The 15,482-nt window shown below is 50.9% G+C and overlaps 1 protein-coding gene across 3 annotated transcripts; it reads right to left on the reverse strand.

The window, feature by feature from the left end:
- Positions 1–794: 794 nt before the first annotated feature.
- PCDH12 (protocadherin 12) lies at positions 795–15,186 on the reverse strand. 3 transcript variants are annotated; one of them, XR_014057853.1, is made up of 5 exons: positions 10,591–15,186; positions 7,485–7,813; positions 5,232–5,383; positions 3,593–3,927; positions 795–1,864 (listed from the first exon to the last, which is right to left on the reverse strand). XR_014057853.1 is itself a non-coding variant. In XM_081504643.1 (4 exons), exons 1-4 carry the CDS (start codon positions 13,465–13,467, stop codon positions 1,398–1,400), a joined length of 3,594 nt encoding a protein of 1,197 aa, XP_081360769.1. In that variant the 5' UTR covers positions 13,468–15,186; the 3' UTR covers positions 795–1,397. The 3 variants fall into 3 exon arrangements, 2 of the variants coding, with proteins under 2 accessions (XP_081360769.1, XP_081360771.1); XM_081504643.1 differs by lacking the exon at positions 3,593–3,927 and having other exon boundaries at positions 7,485–7,582; XM_081504645.1 differs by lacking the exon at positions 795–1,864 and having other exon boundaries at positions 7,485–7,582.
- Between the last annotated feature and the right edge of the window lie 296 nt (positions 15,187–15,482).

A 15,482-nucleotide genomic window follows, 5' to 3' on the forward strand; every position in this document is an offset into this window, starting at 1 on the left:
GTATGATTAGCACCTTTCAGTGAACAGTGAACATGTGTTCTGAGCTCCGGAAAAGGACAAAAGGAGAGGCACAGAAATTTTTTTTTTTAGTATCCGGGAGAGCCTCCACATAGTTGAGAAGCTGAATAGACTGCTTGGAAATTTCCAGGAAAATTATAAGGCTGAACCTTGGGAAAATATTTGCTGTTTTTTTTCATCCCCTCCTCCCCTGGAAGGTTTGTTGCTGTCAGTGTTGATTTCATAGACCCAGTTCACACACTGTCCTCTAGGGCCTGAATTCACTGCTGTGACAGAGGAAGATTTACCCGCGATCAGTGGGTCTGGAAAGATGACTTCTGCACCTGAAGGGCTGCTTGCTAGGGAAGGACAGGAGTCTGCAGAGGCCCAGCTTGCATCACGTCAGTGACAAGTCCCTCTCACTCTGCGCTCGGAAGAGCAGAGATGTGCAGCCTGAGAGGCTTTGGAAATATTCTTTTCAATATTTTTCCTGAAGGGATTTCAGGCAGGTCCACTTCTGGCAAAAGCCCACCTCTTCCTTTCTTTCTTTGGCTGGCAGTCTAGTGCCAAAGTCGAGAGCAGGGGTATTGGTGTTGGACAAGCCTAGTTCCAATTTCTGGCTCTGCCTCCTTTCTCTGCTTGCTCTTGGGCAAGACACTCAGCCTCTCCCAAGTCTCATGGCCTTGTATGTGAAACAGGGATAATAACACCTCCCCTCCTTGGGTTGTGAGGAAATGAAATTAAATCCTATTGTAAAGACTGATGCCTGGCCCCTGTTAATACTCTATAAATACTCATGCTTTTCTTAGCTTTAATTTTCAGCTGGGAAGGGGATTATTTGATACTGTAGCAATAGGGAAGTGAGGGTCAAGTGTACCTATGTCCATCACCACTGACCTAACACTGTGCACCCTCCCATCCAGGCCCACAATGACACTCCGGCCAGGGACTGGATGACAAAGAACCCTCACCCTACTCTTCCTTCCTCCCTGTCCCTCCTGACAGGTGCAAACAGGGTAACCACCCACTGCTTTTCCTTTATTAGTAGGTCAGAGAGCTTTGCCTGGTGCCCCAGGATCCAGTCCCCAACCCTTCAGTGTGAAACCAGGCCCTCCTTCCTGCTTGGGATGCTCCTTGGCATCTGCTTTGCAAAGAGGATGAACCCTCTGTGCTCTTCTTCCATGTGTTTTGCCAGCAAACACTTAGCCACAAACTGCTTCCCTCCTCCAAAAATTTCACAGGTAGAGCCAGCACCTAACATGGGGTTGCTTTGGTCAGCTAGCTCTTTATCCTGGGGCTCCTGCCTCCTCTGTGGGGTGGCATCCGTCACCCTAAAGTTCTCAGGCCACCTCTGGTCAGTGAGTTCAAAGATTAGAGACACCAGTTCCTGTACAGAATCCTCAGGGCCTGGGCTTCCTAACATCTCCCGGGGTCCCCGGTTCCTGGATCCACTGGCCCCTGCTGCTGCTGCTGCCACTGCTGGTCCTGCCCTCGGCCCCCTTGTTTCCAGCTAGGCCCGTGGGGCCTTCGGAGCCGGCGGCCCCGCTGGTGGCCAGGTCTAGACTGAGGGTCCTCCCGCAGACGGAGAGCCGCCGCAGCACCTCGGAGGCGGCCTCCACCGGCACGGCGGGGCGCTGCTCCAGCAGCATCTCCAGCAGCGAGCTCATCTCCGACAGGAAGGTGCTGGCCAGCCGCGTGCCTGTCGGGCTCAGCTCGGGCGCCTTGCCGAAAGTCTGGAAGGTCCTGGGCTCCTCCGAGGTCGCAGCGTCCGGGGAGAACACGTTGTCACGGTAGTTGGTGGTGAGGGGCAAAGATAGTCTTGCCATCCAGGCCGGGTCGGGGACGCTTAGCCGGTCCAGGGCCAGGCCTGCAGGGGGCGAAGGGGACGCGGTGAGGGCGGAGCCCCGGGCGGGCGGGGCGCCAGACAAAGGAGGGAAGGGAAATGGGGGGGACAGATGAGGCGGCCGGAGCGGGGCGGAAGGAAGAGGCCCTGACGGACACACGCGCCGGGCAGGAAGGCAGCGACTGAGGTTCGCTCCTGAGCTGAGTGAGGACGCGGCAGCGGGAGGAGGAAGGTCTAGAATTAGAAATTGACCTCTTTCTAAAGCATCTCCCAGTCCCCGGGGGTGTTTCGGGTTTAGGTGGCCTCCATCCATCCCTGTACAGCCAGGATTTTCACTCCCACGGGACAGACACCGCTAGCTGAAGATGGGGGCGCTGGAGGGATTCCCCTTTTTAGCCAATGCTGTCGTTCCTGGCTTGGTGCTGCCTTCCTTTCCTATTCATCATCATCATCATCATCATCATCATAATAGTGACCGCTTATTAAGTACTTCAGTGCCAAGCAATTTACATAATTATCTCATTTAACCTCCACACACACCTTTGAAGTCAAGAGTATTTCATGGATGAGGAAACAAGTTCCAGGAAGTTCAGTCATTCATCTACTAGGCACCCAAGCCCAGATTTGACCCCCAGGTCTGATGATTGGAAGCCCCTGTGACTGTGCCACTGAGACCCACTGTCTGGAGAACTTGCCCTTCTCTCCCTGGATGCTAGGTGCTCACCTGGCTCGGGTTTCCCTGGCCTGCTGAGGTCTGTGCTGTCACTCGCTCTCAACACCTCATGCTCTCGACAGCGCAACCTTCGCCTTTCAAGCAGCAGAAAACCCTGTGAAGGGGCTGGCTGCCTAAGAGCTGTCCCAGGGAAGGGACAGGGCAGTGAAAAAATGTCCCCCTGACCCCAAATCCCACCATCACACGTCTCCTTTTGCCATCTCTTCAACAGAAAATCCTGTCTTAGGAAACCAGTCCCAGGCCCAGTGATAGAGGCCAGGGCAGAGGAGACAAAGCATAGGCCTTGTGGTTAAGAATCTGTATCTTTAAAAAAAAAAAAAAAAGCACAACATCTACTTTAACTTGTATTTAATACTTGCTTAAGGTGAGCTGGTTTAAAATCTGTTCATAGAGTGAAAGACTGGAAAGGGATAAGTCAAAGTGTTAGCTGAAATTGCCCCGGGCAGAAATGATTTATTCCCTTTTTGTTTATCTACATTTGTCTCTATTAACCAAATATTACTTTTGTGATTTTGAAAAGTTATTCCAAAATACAGCTAAATGCTGTTTCTACTGATAAATGAGTGTTGGTCTTGCCTTGTCAGTGTGGGGCTATGCAGGCTGTGAGGCAGGGTCAGCCCCTTTCCGACTGGTCCAGCCCACGCCCAGGGCTTAGTGGACGTTTATTGAATGATTGAATGAACATAAATATTAACCCTGGACATTTGGGAAATGTAAACCTTAGTTCCCTGAGACTCTGGGGTAATAAGGTTGGAGCTCTTTTGGTGTTACAGAATCATGCTTTTCCTTGTACAAGGGTCAGAGAGCTTCAGAAGGAATGAAGCTTGGAATAAGAAAATCAGTGGAATGTAGGAGAATGGCTGAAACATGATGGTGAATTCACTCTGAGGCAGGTGGGCACTGGGCAGACTGGGGTTTGATTTCCTAGCTTTGCAGCTTATGAGCAGTATGAACCTGGAAAACTTGCTTAATCTGTCTGAGCCTCTTTTTTCTCTTACAAAGTGGTGAGATAGTAGCACTTATCTTGTAGGTGGCTATGAGGATGCAATGAGCTCATGCAGCCAGTAAAATATGATCATCATCGTATCCTCCGGTGGGGCTTTTATCTGATGCAGCCAAGACCCCAGTGTTGGGCACATTCATCAGTAGCCCCATCACAGTCCAGCCCTATGGGCAGCGCAGGCTCTGCGACTGTTGCTGTGCTATTCGGTGTCTGGCTTGTTACCATCCTCCTGTGTTCCTTGCCGTCTGTGCTATGAGGAATCAGGACCACATGGGAACTTAAGCCCACAGGTTCCAGCAGAAAGCGGGGGCATAGAGATATAACACCAGCACTGAGGTCATCTGAAATGTTCTAATAGCCAGGTTTAAAAAGTAAAAAGAAAAGGTGAAATTAATTTGTGTAAGTTTTTTATATTTATCATCACTTTATCATGTAATCAATATTTTTAAAATTATTAATGAGATGTTTTACATTCTTTTTTCATACTACGTCTTCAAACTCTGCAGTGTGTTTTATACTTCTATCACATCTCAACTGGTCCAGCCATTTTCACACATGGCTATTGGTTATTGGAATGGACCTCATAGCTCTACATTCTAGACAACGCAGTCCTATAAAGTTCTCTGTATTTGTGCTGTCCAAAGCAATATCCATTAGCCACATGTAGCACTGGAAACATGGCTGGTATGACTGAGGAATTGAATTTTTCATTTTACTTAATTTTAATTAGATTTAATTTTACTTAATTTTAATTTAGAGCCAGCCACACTGCCTGAGTTAATAACCATAGGCTACACAACCTTGGGAAAATTATTAAAACCCTGGCCCCTCAGTTGTTTTTTTTTTTTTTCCTTTATGAAATGGGGATAATGAATAGTCCCAATCTCAGAAGATTTTCTCATGAGGCACTTAGAAGAGGAACTAGCACACAGAAAGCACTCAATAAATGTTAGCTATATTTTTTTAACCAAGGAAAGGGAAATCCCTGCCATGCCTTCAGCACACAGAATATGTCCAGATGAGAAATAGATTATTAACTATACAACAGAAAACCACAGCGTAGGTCAGACTTACTGTGTGTTACTTGAAGGAGGCTGACTGATATGTATTGGGCGGGAGGTGTGGGGGAGCTAGCAGATTCTTGAATTCTCATGGTAAAGGGGTCTTCAAACACATTAAAGAAATGCATATGAGTGGTTTAGGAGGTAAAGAGAGGTGCCCTAATGGTAGGTGGGCCCAGGTTGACTTCCCTTCCATCACTGATGAGCTAGATGATTCTGGGCAGGCTGTGTTAACTTTCTGAGCCTCAGTTTGCTGATTTCTAAGTTGGAACTCCTAACATCTACCTCAGAAGACTGTGTGGACGCTTAACTTGAGATAATGCCCACAAGATGCTTCCTTAGTACCTGGCACACACCAAGAGCTCAGTAATTGTTCACTATTCTTTGATGACTTTTAATCAAAGACGAATCTGGTATTTAAACAAATGAAGACCTGAAGCTCCAGGGGAAGTAAAAAATGTTGCTGATAGTCTTCTCCAGAAATAGACTAGCTGTGTTTCCCTGCAGTGGATTCGAGCAGCCCTTTAAACCTTGGGTACAGGAAGGGACTGTAGGGGCAGAAGTGGGGTCGGGGTGACCCTGGGAAGTCCCTACCTGTGTGGGGGTCCAGGAGGTTCGACAACTCTTCTTCTAGCAGCTGCTTCACAGAGAGGTCCTCTTCAGGGTCCAGGGGTCCTTCCTCCTGGTCTGGTTCTGCCTGGCCACCAGCCCTGGTGCCTGGGCCATCTGTGTCTGAGATTGCACTCCTGCAGAGGAAGCCAACCCATTCCACCCGTGAGGAAATTCACACACAGATTCATTCATTCCTGCTTATGAATATTCTGCTATTCATGCCAGCATTCATTCATCTGCAAAGTGAACTGGGTTCCCAGCCCAGGATGAGTCAGACCAACCTGGGCTTCTTGATCCCAGCCCCTTTTCCTACTCTGAGTCTGTTTCTTCATCTGTAAAATGGGAGCAATAAATAACACCCACCTCACGGGGCATTGTGGGGGTAAAATGAGGTGTCAGAGGTAAAGGCCTTAGCACAGTGTTGTAGTAAGCACTCAGCAAACAAAAGTGACTGAATGCACAGGTATTATTCACCATTGTCCCTCCATTCCTTCTCATTACCTGGTACAGAGTAGGAGTTTAGTAAACCTTGGTTGATCCAGCGCAGTCACACTTCCATCTTTCCATACCTTCAGCCAAGTATGAGTTCCAGTGATGGCAGGGATTTATTTCTTAGTATTTATTTTTATTTACTTATTTGGCTATTCCAGGTCTTAGTTGCAGCATGTGGCATCTAGTTTCCTGACTAGGGATCAAACCTGAGCCCGCCTACGTTGGAAATGCAGAGTCTGAGCCACTGGACCATCAGGGAGGTCTCCAAGGGCAAGGATTTTTGTCTGTGTCATTCCCTGCTCTCTCACCAGTGCTCTGAACAGAGGTTGGCACATAGTAGGTGTTTAATAAATAGCTGGTGGACTGAATGACTGAATGTTCCCTCCTCCTTGTTTGAGGCTAAATCCCAGACCAGAAGAGCAGGTCAATAGAGGATGCAGCTGAGGTAAGGCATCCCAAAACTACTAAGAGTCTACTATGGAGCCTCTTGCTGTCTCCCTGGCCTCTCCCTCCCATGGCCCCTGTCTATCACTGAGGAGGCCAGTTCCTGGGACTACCTCAGCACAGTGGGCAGGCCTGGCTTCTTATCCCAGCATCTGGGAAGGCTCCCCAACAGCCTTTAAGGCCTGGGGTCCTTGCTGCTTTTTCTCTATGGCCATTTCAGCAGGAAGGTGGCAAGTTTGCAAGTAATGACAACAAATAATGTTTATTGAGCAATTACTCTGAGTCAGATATATGCTTTGCAAGGTATATTCACCTTCTCATCAAACCTTTCACTTCTGTAAGGGCTCTCTTGTTACCATCCTCATTTTACAAATGAGAAAACCAACACTTGTAAAGATTATGCATTTTGCCCAAGGTTCCCACAGGTTAAGTGATGAAATCAGATTTCAAAGGCGGGCTGAGGTGACTCTGGAGTGTATGTGCTCACCCCTACTCTACAGTATTGCTAGCTATTTTTGCCCAAAACCAACCAAACAGAGTGACTATAAGTTGTCACAGCAAGAGCACTGAACTGGAAGTCAGTGTCCTGAGAGCCAGTCCCAGCTTTGCCACTCACTGGTTATTTGACCTTGAGTAAAGTCACTTTAAGGGCAGAGGACTTAGCATTGTTTGTATACCTCCTTTGTTCCAGGCACTGGGCCACAGGCTTAGAACACTTGTGGTCCCTAAATTCTTACCCCATCACTACAAGGAAGTGGCGACCTCCATCTCACAGATGAGAAACTGCAGGCCTGAAGCTTGATCTGACTTACTCAAGTTTACGTAGCTGGGTAGGATCAAACTACTTAGAGCCTCAGTTTCTCCATGTGTAACAAGAGGGAGTTAAATTAGTTGTCCTCTTGAAGTCTCTTTAATTCTAGGACAGCCCAAAGAAACACACCCACATACCCATATCCTTAGCCAGGAACCTTCATATTATATTTAAGGGTCAAGAGCAAGAAGGCTGAACGTTATAGATTTAAAGTCCACAGTCTAGTCCCTCTGAAGTCAGAGGACAGATAGAGCCTCAGGGATGAAGTCATTTCTTTATTGACTCTGGGTCCTGTAAATACTATTAATAGAGTAGCTCCAGGACCAAGCTGTCTGGGTAGGGGGATGGATGCTGTTCGCTGCAGTCTCCCAGAGGAGCAGCATCTGGAATCTGCTCACCCTTCCTTGCAGCACAGAGGCTGCAGGGGTGAGGGCAGGCTGGTGGGGATGGGGCTTGAGAAACCAGAGTTGGGGCTACGTGCTGCTTACCTGCCGCTGCCGGGCTTGGCCAAGTACTTATTTCCCCGGTGGTTTGGTTTGGGCTGGAATTGGCCCTGATGCAGCAAGGACAGCAGCTGGGAGATTTGCTACAAGACAGGAAAAATCTGTTGACTCCACACAATTCCGACCCAGCACACTTCCTCACCGGATGTTTCCCTCAATGCCGGCGCTTTCTTTTTATAGTCTTTCCTCCAGCTTCAGATGTTTGTGGATCGGATGGGGGATGGTGAACGGAGATGGTGACGGAGGCAGGGACGTGTGCAGGCAGGTTCCCTGCTTGGCTTTGTGTCTACTACAGATTCCCGGGACCTGGGTGTCTGAGAGAAAGAATAAGGGTCCTCTGGGGGCCCCCATGAGACCTGCTCCCAGTGGATGCTGTGGGATGGGGGTGGAAAAGGCATTTCCTGACTATAAATGTATTATTACTTCAATAAGGATCATCTTAAAGTGTTATATCTCCCTCTTCAGCAGTATTCAAGCACTCAGCCAATGTTGGTGGGTCAGATGTAACTATGTTATAAGAAGGCAGAGGGTGTCTTTGAATCATTTATTCATCCTTTCATTCACTCGACAAGTATTTAATGAGGCCCTGCTTGTGCCAGGGCCTGTGCTTGCTATGGGAGTAAGAATGAGATTACGGTCCAGTCGCTGCCCTCAGGGAACTCCCAGTCTGCCTGGGAGGACAGTCAAGGGAGACAGGACATGTGGGCTACTATGGGGGGTTACATAGGCTTTGGGAAAGGATAGAGGTCAAATGGAGCAGACGGAAGCCCCTCACCCAACTTAGAACATGGAGGGAGTTGTGTGTGTGGGGGGGTGTGGCTACAGGGGGAAGTCATTCACTTATTTCAACAAATGTTTTCTGAGTTCATACTGCATTACAGGCCCCTGTACTGAGACCTGAAGTTTCCATAGAGGGTTAGCAAGTGGAGACAGGGTGAGGGTCTGGGTGAAGGGTGAAAGGAGTTTCAGTCAGAAGGTGCTCAAGCTGAAAGGCCAGAGGAGACAGTGGAGTTTCAGAAAGGCTGGTGAATGGGACAGGGGTGGGTGAGATGTTCAGGGCTAGGCTCCACAGGCTCTTACGAGGGAGGCAACAGACCAAGTCAAAGTCATTTCTAGCTTGTTGTGTGATGACAGGCAGGTTTTTAGACGTACTCAGGTCTCAGTTTCCTCATCTCTAAGGTGAATCTAAAAATACTACCCAGTCTTCTTCACAGGCTTGTAAGGATTAATTAGGTAGTTTCAAAGTTTAAAATGCTCTGCAGAGTCGAGGGCTGTTACTCCTAGAAATGTTGTGTCTGCCTCCTGTGCCCAGCTCACTTCCCCCCTAGGAGATCCCTCTGCCCTTTGGGCAGCTGTGACAGAAGGGGCTGACCTCAGAGGAGGTCTGGAAAGGGAGGTGGCCGGGACTAGGGTTTCACTGTGACTTGGGAGTGTTAGGGCCCTGTTGCCCACCTCAGGGCCATTCCCACCTCCTGGCCCAGGCCCAGAAGCCCTCCTAAGGCACCTGCCACCCTTTTCTCGAGTGACAGCCTATACTTCAGGGACACTCCCTGAGTGCCAGCCCCTAGGTGATGTGCTGTCATTCAGGGTCATTTCACAGCTAGAGTCAGACTCGAGTCAGACTCGGGTTCAAATCCTAAATCTTCCCCTGCTCCATTTTCCATCTGTGTGACCTTAAGGAATCCTGAGGCTCAGTTTCCTCAGCAGTAAAACAGGGGATAATAACAAGACCCAGGTCATGTGTTGGTTGTGGATATGAGGATTAAATGAGTGAAAGGCTATAAATCACTTAGTAATAGATCTCAGGATAAGCACTTACTAACTGTCTGGTGGTATCTAATCTTATGTCATTGTTCAGTAACCCAAGGAAAAGGACGCTATTATACCCATTTTGCAGATGTGGCACCTGAGGCTCACAGGGGCTACCTAGCAATTAGAGGCAGGGCTGGATGGAATTTGAACCCAGATCTGACTTCACTGCAGCACTGTGCTATTGGAAAGACACAAGCATTAGGCAAGCTGCCTCTTACCCTTAAGTCGATCTCACCTGGCTACCCTTCTCTCTTTCAATAGGGTCACCCATAGGGCCTGCTCTCTGCTGTCTCTGGCAACCACCAGCACCATATTTGATACAAAGAGCTCATTTAATAAGCATTTGATGAATGAATACGTGAATGAATGAATGGCTCTGGGCAACACTTCTGGGGCTGCACAGAGCCAGGGCAGGACTCCTGAAAGAGCAGCTGGGCCGCCTCCAGGTGGCTTCCTGGGGAAGAGGTGGGGGAAGGAAGCTGTGTCCTTGCTCTGCAGGAAACATGAGCTGATGGCCTGGCTCATGACAGAAGTGTGCCTTGGGCACAGGGAAATGATCTGGGGTTCAGAGAAGTCAATATGGATGTGAGATCAGGCCCCATCTCAGAAAAAGCTTTCTCATTGTGTCCAATAAACCCTAGGTCACTGGACACAGCCATTCATCATCCCATTTAATCGTCAACCCCCTGGGAGGTAGACACAGGTAAGGTTGGTATTACAACTCTCATATTTTAGATGAAGAAAATAAGGCTCAAATGTTAATGCTGCCCAGCTCCTAAAGTGACTGTGCCAAAATTTGAACCTAGATCTGCCCTACTCCCAAGTCCCAAGATTGTTTCCACTGCCCTACCCAGCAGGCCTAGCTAGCAAGCTCTGGGGTCTCAGGCAGCCCCTAAGACCCGGGAGCAGTGATGCCCATGCCAGCTTGCTTCACAGGGAAAATTGCCCAAATGAGATGAAGGCAGGTACTGTTAATAACTGCCTTTGCTGTGTGTCTGCTTGTGCCAGGTGCTCTGAGTAAGTGCTCAATAGGAATTAAGTGACAGTTCTGTGATGCAGATGCTCTTACTGTCATCCCTGCTTTATAGATAAGGAAACTAAAGCTCAGAGACAGTAAGTCATTTGTCCAGGATCACACAGCTAAATTCTTTTGACTCCAGAGCTGAACCACTGCACCCAATGCATCCTAAGGTGCTTGGTGAGCCTAAGGAATGAATGTGAGGGTAACAGGGTCTGATGCTGTTCGTGGTGGTCCAGGGGTGACCAGAGAGAGAGGTACCTGAACAGGAGGCGAATCCACGGTGAGTTCCTCTACGGGGTTCCGCTCCGCAAAGGCAGCCACAGACAGCCGGACCAGGCTCCGCAGAATCTGACGGGGGCCTGACTCTTTCTCAAGAGCTACTTTATCACTGAGATTCCGCTGCCGCCTCAGGGTTGCAGAGGAGGCTGGCGGGCTCTGTGGGGCCTCCTCGCTGCCCTGGTCTCCAGGCACTCTTCCTGTGGGGCTGCCTGCAGCCTTCAGGGGCCTTGAACGGGGCTGGCCTAGAGCAGGCTGGGGCTCGGCAAGGTTCAGGTTCTCCCGGGAGGCGTTCCTCTGCCTGGGATGGTTGAAAAGGAGGTTGACAGTGTCCTGCAGCACCTCTCGGCTCTCGGCCAGCGTTCCCTGGTTGCCTTGGTTACGCAGAGTCCTGTACAGAGTTGGTGTGAGATGAAAGGGGGCCTGCAGGCAGGAGTCCCAGCCTGCTTCCATCATTGCTTCCTCGCCCACATGCTTGGGGGGCTGCCCGACTTCACCAGGCTCATCCACCTGGCCCCTGAGCACAGGCACAAGATGGATGTCTGCCTTCTGAATGTGTTTCTGGGGCCTCTTGGGCTGGTGACGGTAGGTGGACTCGGCCTCCCGACAGTTGTAGGCCCTGTTGTCCTTCTTCTCCGTCCGGCAGATAGACGTGATCAGAGCCAAGATCGACCCAAAGACAGCAAGCAGTACGACCAGGCAAATCACCGTGAGTACTGATGTGCTCAGGGCCCCTGGCTCATGGGCTGAATCCCTCAAGTGGTCCACACTGGTGACGAACAAGACCTGCACCAGGGCTCGGGTCTGCAAGGAGGGGCTGCCTCGGTCTTCCACCACAATCTCCAGCTCCCACTCACTCCCGGTGAGGCTGCTGGCATTGGTGATGTTGATGAACAGCTGCCCCAGGTGGGGGCTGAGGATGAAGACACCAGCTTCGTTCCCACTCTGAATGGTGTAGAGAAGCTCTCCATTTGCCCCCGAGTCTGCATCTCTTGCTATGATAGTCACCAAAAGGAATGGCCGAGAGCTAGAGGTGGCCTGTAGTGGTATGTCAGTGCCTGCTGGGCCCAGGCCATTGGGATTCTCAATGGGCACCAGCAAATGACCTGTGGAAGCATTTACAAGCACCGAGAGGCTGGCTCTCCCATCGCTCAGTATGGGGTGAATCACCTCTGGGGCATTATCATTGGCATCCAGGAGGCTGACCCAAACAGAGACACTGGATGTGAGCTGGGGCTGCCCGCTGTCCTCTGCAATCACCAGGAACTCAAAGCTGGCCATCTGTTCATAGTCCAGTGACCTTTGAGCAGTGACCTCGCCAGTGTCTGAGTCAATAGCTACCAAGTGAGAAACTGGGGAGTCCTGGATGCGGTATGAGATTTTCCCATTAATACCCAGGTCTGCATCATGGGCCTTGATGGTAATGAGGTGAAGAGAGGGTAGGTTGTTTTCCCGAGTGGAGACCTGGTACCTGCTTTTCTCAAACACAGGTGCATTGTCATTGGCATCACTGATCTGAATGCTGAGCTGTTTCTTGGCTGATAAGGGCTGGGGTCCTTGGTCTTGGGCCAACAGAGTGAGGATATATTGGGGCCATTGCTCTCTGTCCAGCGTGGCATTGGTTAGCAGCATGTATGTGTTACCATTGGTCCTTTTCAGCCTGAAGTGGCCCAGCTCTTGGTTCAGCCAACAGTGGACCAGACCATTGTTTCCTGAGTCCAGGTCATTGGCCATGATGAGAGCAATGAAACTGTCCTTGGGAAGAGCTTCGGACACCAGCAATGGTTGGGAGGCCCACGTGATGTGGATGCTTGGGGCGTTGTCATTGACATCCAGAACCTTGATGAGAATCTTGCAGTGGGCTGGGATGGGATTGGGACCCAGATCCCTTGCCTGGACATCTACTTCGTAGGCTGGATTCTTCTCGTAGTCTAGGTGCTGGCGCAGAGTCACCTGGCCCGTCTTGGCATCAATACTGAAAGTGTCCAGCACCTCCGGAGGCACGTGCTTACTGAGAAAGTATTCCACCTCCCCATTGGGGCCTTGGTCAGGGTCTGTGGCGGTCAGATTTATGAGGAGAGTACCAGGGGCAGCGTCTTCTTGGATTTCTAGGGCCAGTGAGCTCTCAGCAAACACAGGGCTATTGTCATTGGAGTCCAGGACACTGACCTTGACCAAGCTGGTGCCTGACTTGGGGGGATTCCCACTGTCATAGGCAGTTAACACAAGATCAAAAAATGAGTGGATTTCCCGGTCTAGCTCCTTCACCACCACCAGTTCCGCGTGTTTTGTCTGATCGGGCCCCACAATGACATCCAGGGCGAAGTGCTCGCTGGGAGACAGGGTATAGGAGTGCAGGGTGTTGGGGCCAGTGTCTGGGTCCAGAGCTCTGTCCAGGGGGATCCGGGTGCGCAGAGAGGCGCTCTCGGAGATTTCCAGCTCCTGCTCACCTTTGGGAAACTGCGGCTGGTGGTCATTGATGTCCAGCACCTGGATCTCCACATGAATGAGCGCCCGCTCCCCTGTGGCCAGCACATCAAAGGACACGAGGCAGGGATCCTGCTGCCGGCAAAGCTGCTCCCGGTCCAACCGCCTCCCTGTGCTGAGCACGCCGTCCTCAGAGTCCACCTGGATGGGGAGTACCTGGGGCAGCTGTAGGACCTGGAAGGCAGCCCCCGCTTGGCCAGGCCCCTCCTCCCGGCCCCGTTCCTGAGGCAGCTTCCCTATCACGGTGCCAGCCGGTACCTCCTCTGCCACCTGGTATCTCACAGTGAGAGTGGCCACCTCCTGACAATCCCCTGAAAGGAACAAGTAGCCACCTGGCCCCAAAAGTCCCAGAAGTGACAGAAGGCGCATCATGCTTACCGCCAGAGTGCACTAGATCCAGAAACCGCTAGAGTTCTTCAGGGGCTGGGCAAGTCCTCCAGTGTTTCCTGAGGGGCTTGATTAGCCCCGTTCTCCTGCCCCCAGACCTGCTGGCACAGCCTCGTCCCATCATTAGATAATGGAACTAACAGAAAGAAAGGCCATCTTCATTAGAAGAGATTTGAGAGGTGCAAGGACCGATGAGGTAAAATTGCCAGGGGAGGCCTGGTACAGGGGCCCTGTGGGTCCCCGTCAGCCAGTGATGGACAAGTCAGTCCAAGAGGGACTTGACCTAGTGGAGCAGGATGTGGGGATCTGACTTCCAAACAGTTGCTAGGCCAGGGAAACAGAGAAGCAGCTTTTTCCTATGGAAACCCCACCTACAGGAAAAGGGAGGGCTGTGAGTTTCTATGCCAATTAGAGAAAGAGAGTTTCCGTGAAGCTGAGTGGCCTGTCGCTGAGGAGGATGCGGCTGGGGACAGGCCGGATGGGAAGGTGCCGTCCATGTGGCAAGGCGGCCGCTGAGGGGAGGGGAGCCCCTGCTGTGGCCAAGTAAGCAGAGAGCCCGAGCCCCTCCTGGACAAGTCAACGCCTCGGCCTCTCTTCCTTCCTTGTCTCTCCTTGTTTCCTTCGTCTCCCGTTATTCCTCTCCCATTCCTCTTTTCCCACCGTTGTCTACCTCTCAGTCTTGACTCTGCTCCCATCACCCATTTTTGTCTCAAGGGAAGCAGAGCTGATTAAGAGCGTGGCCATCAGAGCTGAACTGCCTGGGTTCAAATTCTGACCCTGCAACTTCCCAGCTGGGTCATGTGGGACAAGTCACTCAACCTCTCTGGGCCTTGTCTTGAGAGTGCAGATGGGAATAAGAACAGTAGACCTCTCAGGCAGAAATCTTGGGGATGAAATGGAATGTGCGTGTAGAGCCTGGCCCAGAGTCATGGACAATGACATTGTTATTGGCGGTGGGTGTTGTGATCTGCACAGTTTGGCCTGCCTTGGGACTGCCTCTGGCTCCTGCACTGGCCGTGGGGCAGTCCCTTGCCCACATAGACCAGACTGTAAAGCTGCCCGTGGCCTTGGCTCCTGAAGCACAATGACCTCTCTGACCCGACGGTGTGGCCTCCCTCCCCCTTCCCTTCTGGCTCCCCAGCCTCCCGGCCCATTGTTCTCCACATCTGGTGGAGCTTGAGCTCCTATCCTGGGGAATCCCCCAGCCTCCCACTCCTTGGTCTTGGAGGTTTTTATACCTTTCCCTCTCCCACAGTTTCCTCTCCCTTTCCCTCCCTTCCTCCAATCCTTCACTCCCTACTGCAGTTCTTGTCCAAGAGTCCTGTCACAGAGATGAGACCCAGGAGGGGGCCAAGGGGGCAGCTGGCTTGGGTGGCCTTGAGGTGGCTTGCTCCTTCTCATTTCCTCCTGTCCCACCATTGTCCAGTCTTGCCCTTTACCTTGAGGTTGAGTCCAGAGGTTTGTAAAGCATTTGATGTGATGGGAGTTAAGGGCCAACTTTCCCTAAGTAGGTGTTTGCAGCTCAGCCCTTAGGGCTGGAGGTGCCTATTGGGACAAAAGTGACTCCAGTCGGGCCACTGGCCTGGAGGCTTGTGGCCATTTGGATGGGGTGATGAGGACCTCCTTGGCCTAAGCATCACCTGTGCTCCCCTCTGTTTTTTCTTTTCCACACCATACCCCCTCATATTCTACTCCCTGGAGATTCCCAACAGCACAGGGTCTGAATCCAATGGGGGTATTCCCTGGCTCTGGAGACAGAGCACTCACTAGCTTAGAGACATAGCACAAGTCACATAACCTCTTTGGGCCTCAGTTTCCTTCTCTAGTAGAGCATGGCTATCTTGCATCTCCTGAGTTTGTGGTAAGGATTTGATGAGATGATATAAGTGAAGACTCAGCGCAGCACCTGGTACAGAGAAAGCACTCATTGCATGGGTCTAGTTTACCTGGTATTATTTGCTAGGCTTTATACCCTGAGCGCAAATGGTAAAGATGGTCTT

The sequence above is a fragment of the Giraffa tippelskirchi genome, chromosome 6 (genome assembly GCF_054371585.1).
Source record: "Giraffa tippelskirchi isolate mGirTip1 chromosome 6, T2T-mGirTip1v1.2.pri, whole genome shotgun sequence".
In the NCBI taxonomy this organism is placed as follows: Eukaryota; Metazoa; Chordata; class Mammalia; order Artiodactyla; family Giraffidae; genus Giraffa; species Giraffa tippelskirchi.

Bases quoted from the DNA above. Each gene is read 5' to 3' on its own strand.
- PCDH12 (XM_081504643.1), bottom strand. From the start codon at position 13,467: ATGATGCGCCTTCTGTCACTTCTGGGACTTTTGGGGCCAGGTGGCTAC. The intron at 5,384-7,484 runs GTAAGCAGCACG...CTTCCTCTGCAG, and splicing joins GCCAAGCCCGGCAGCGGCAG to GAGTGCAATCTCAGACACAG. The intron at 1,865-5,231 runs GTAGGGACTTCC...CGCCCCCTGCAG, and splicing joins CCTCCTGGACCCCCACACAG to GCCTGGCCCTGGACCGGCTA.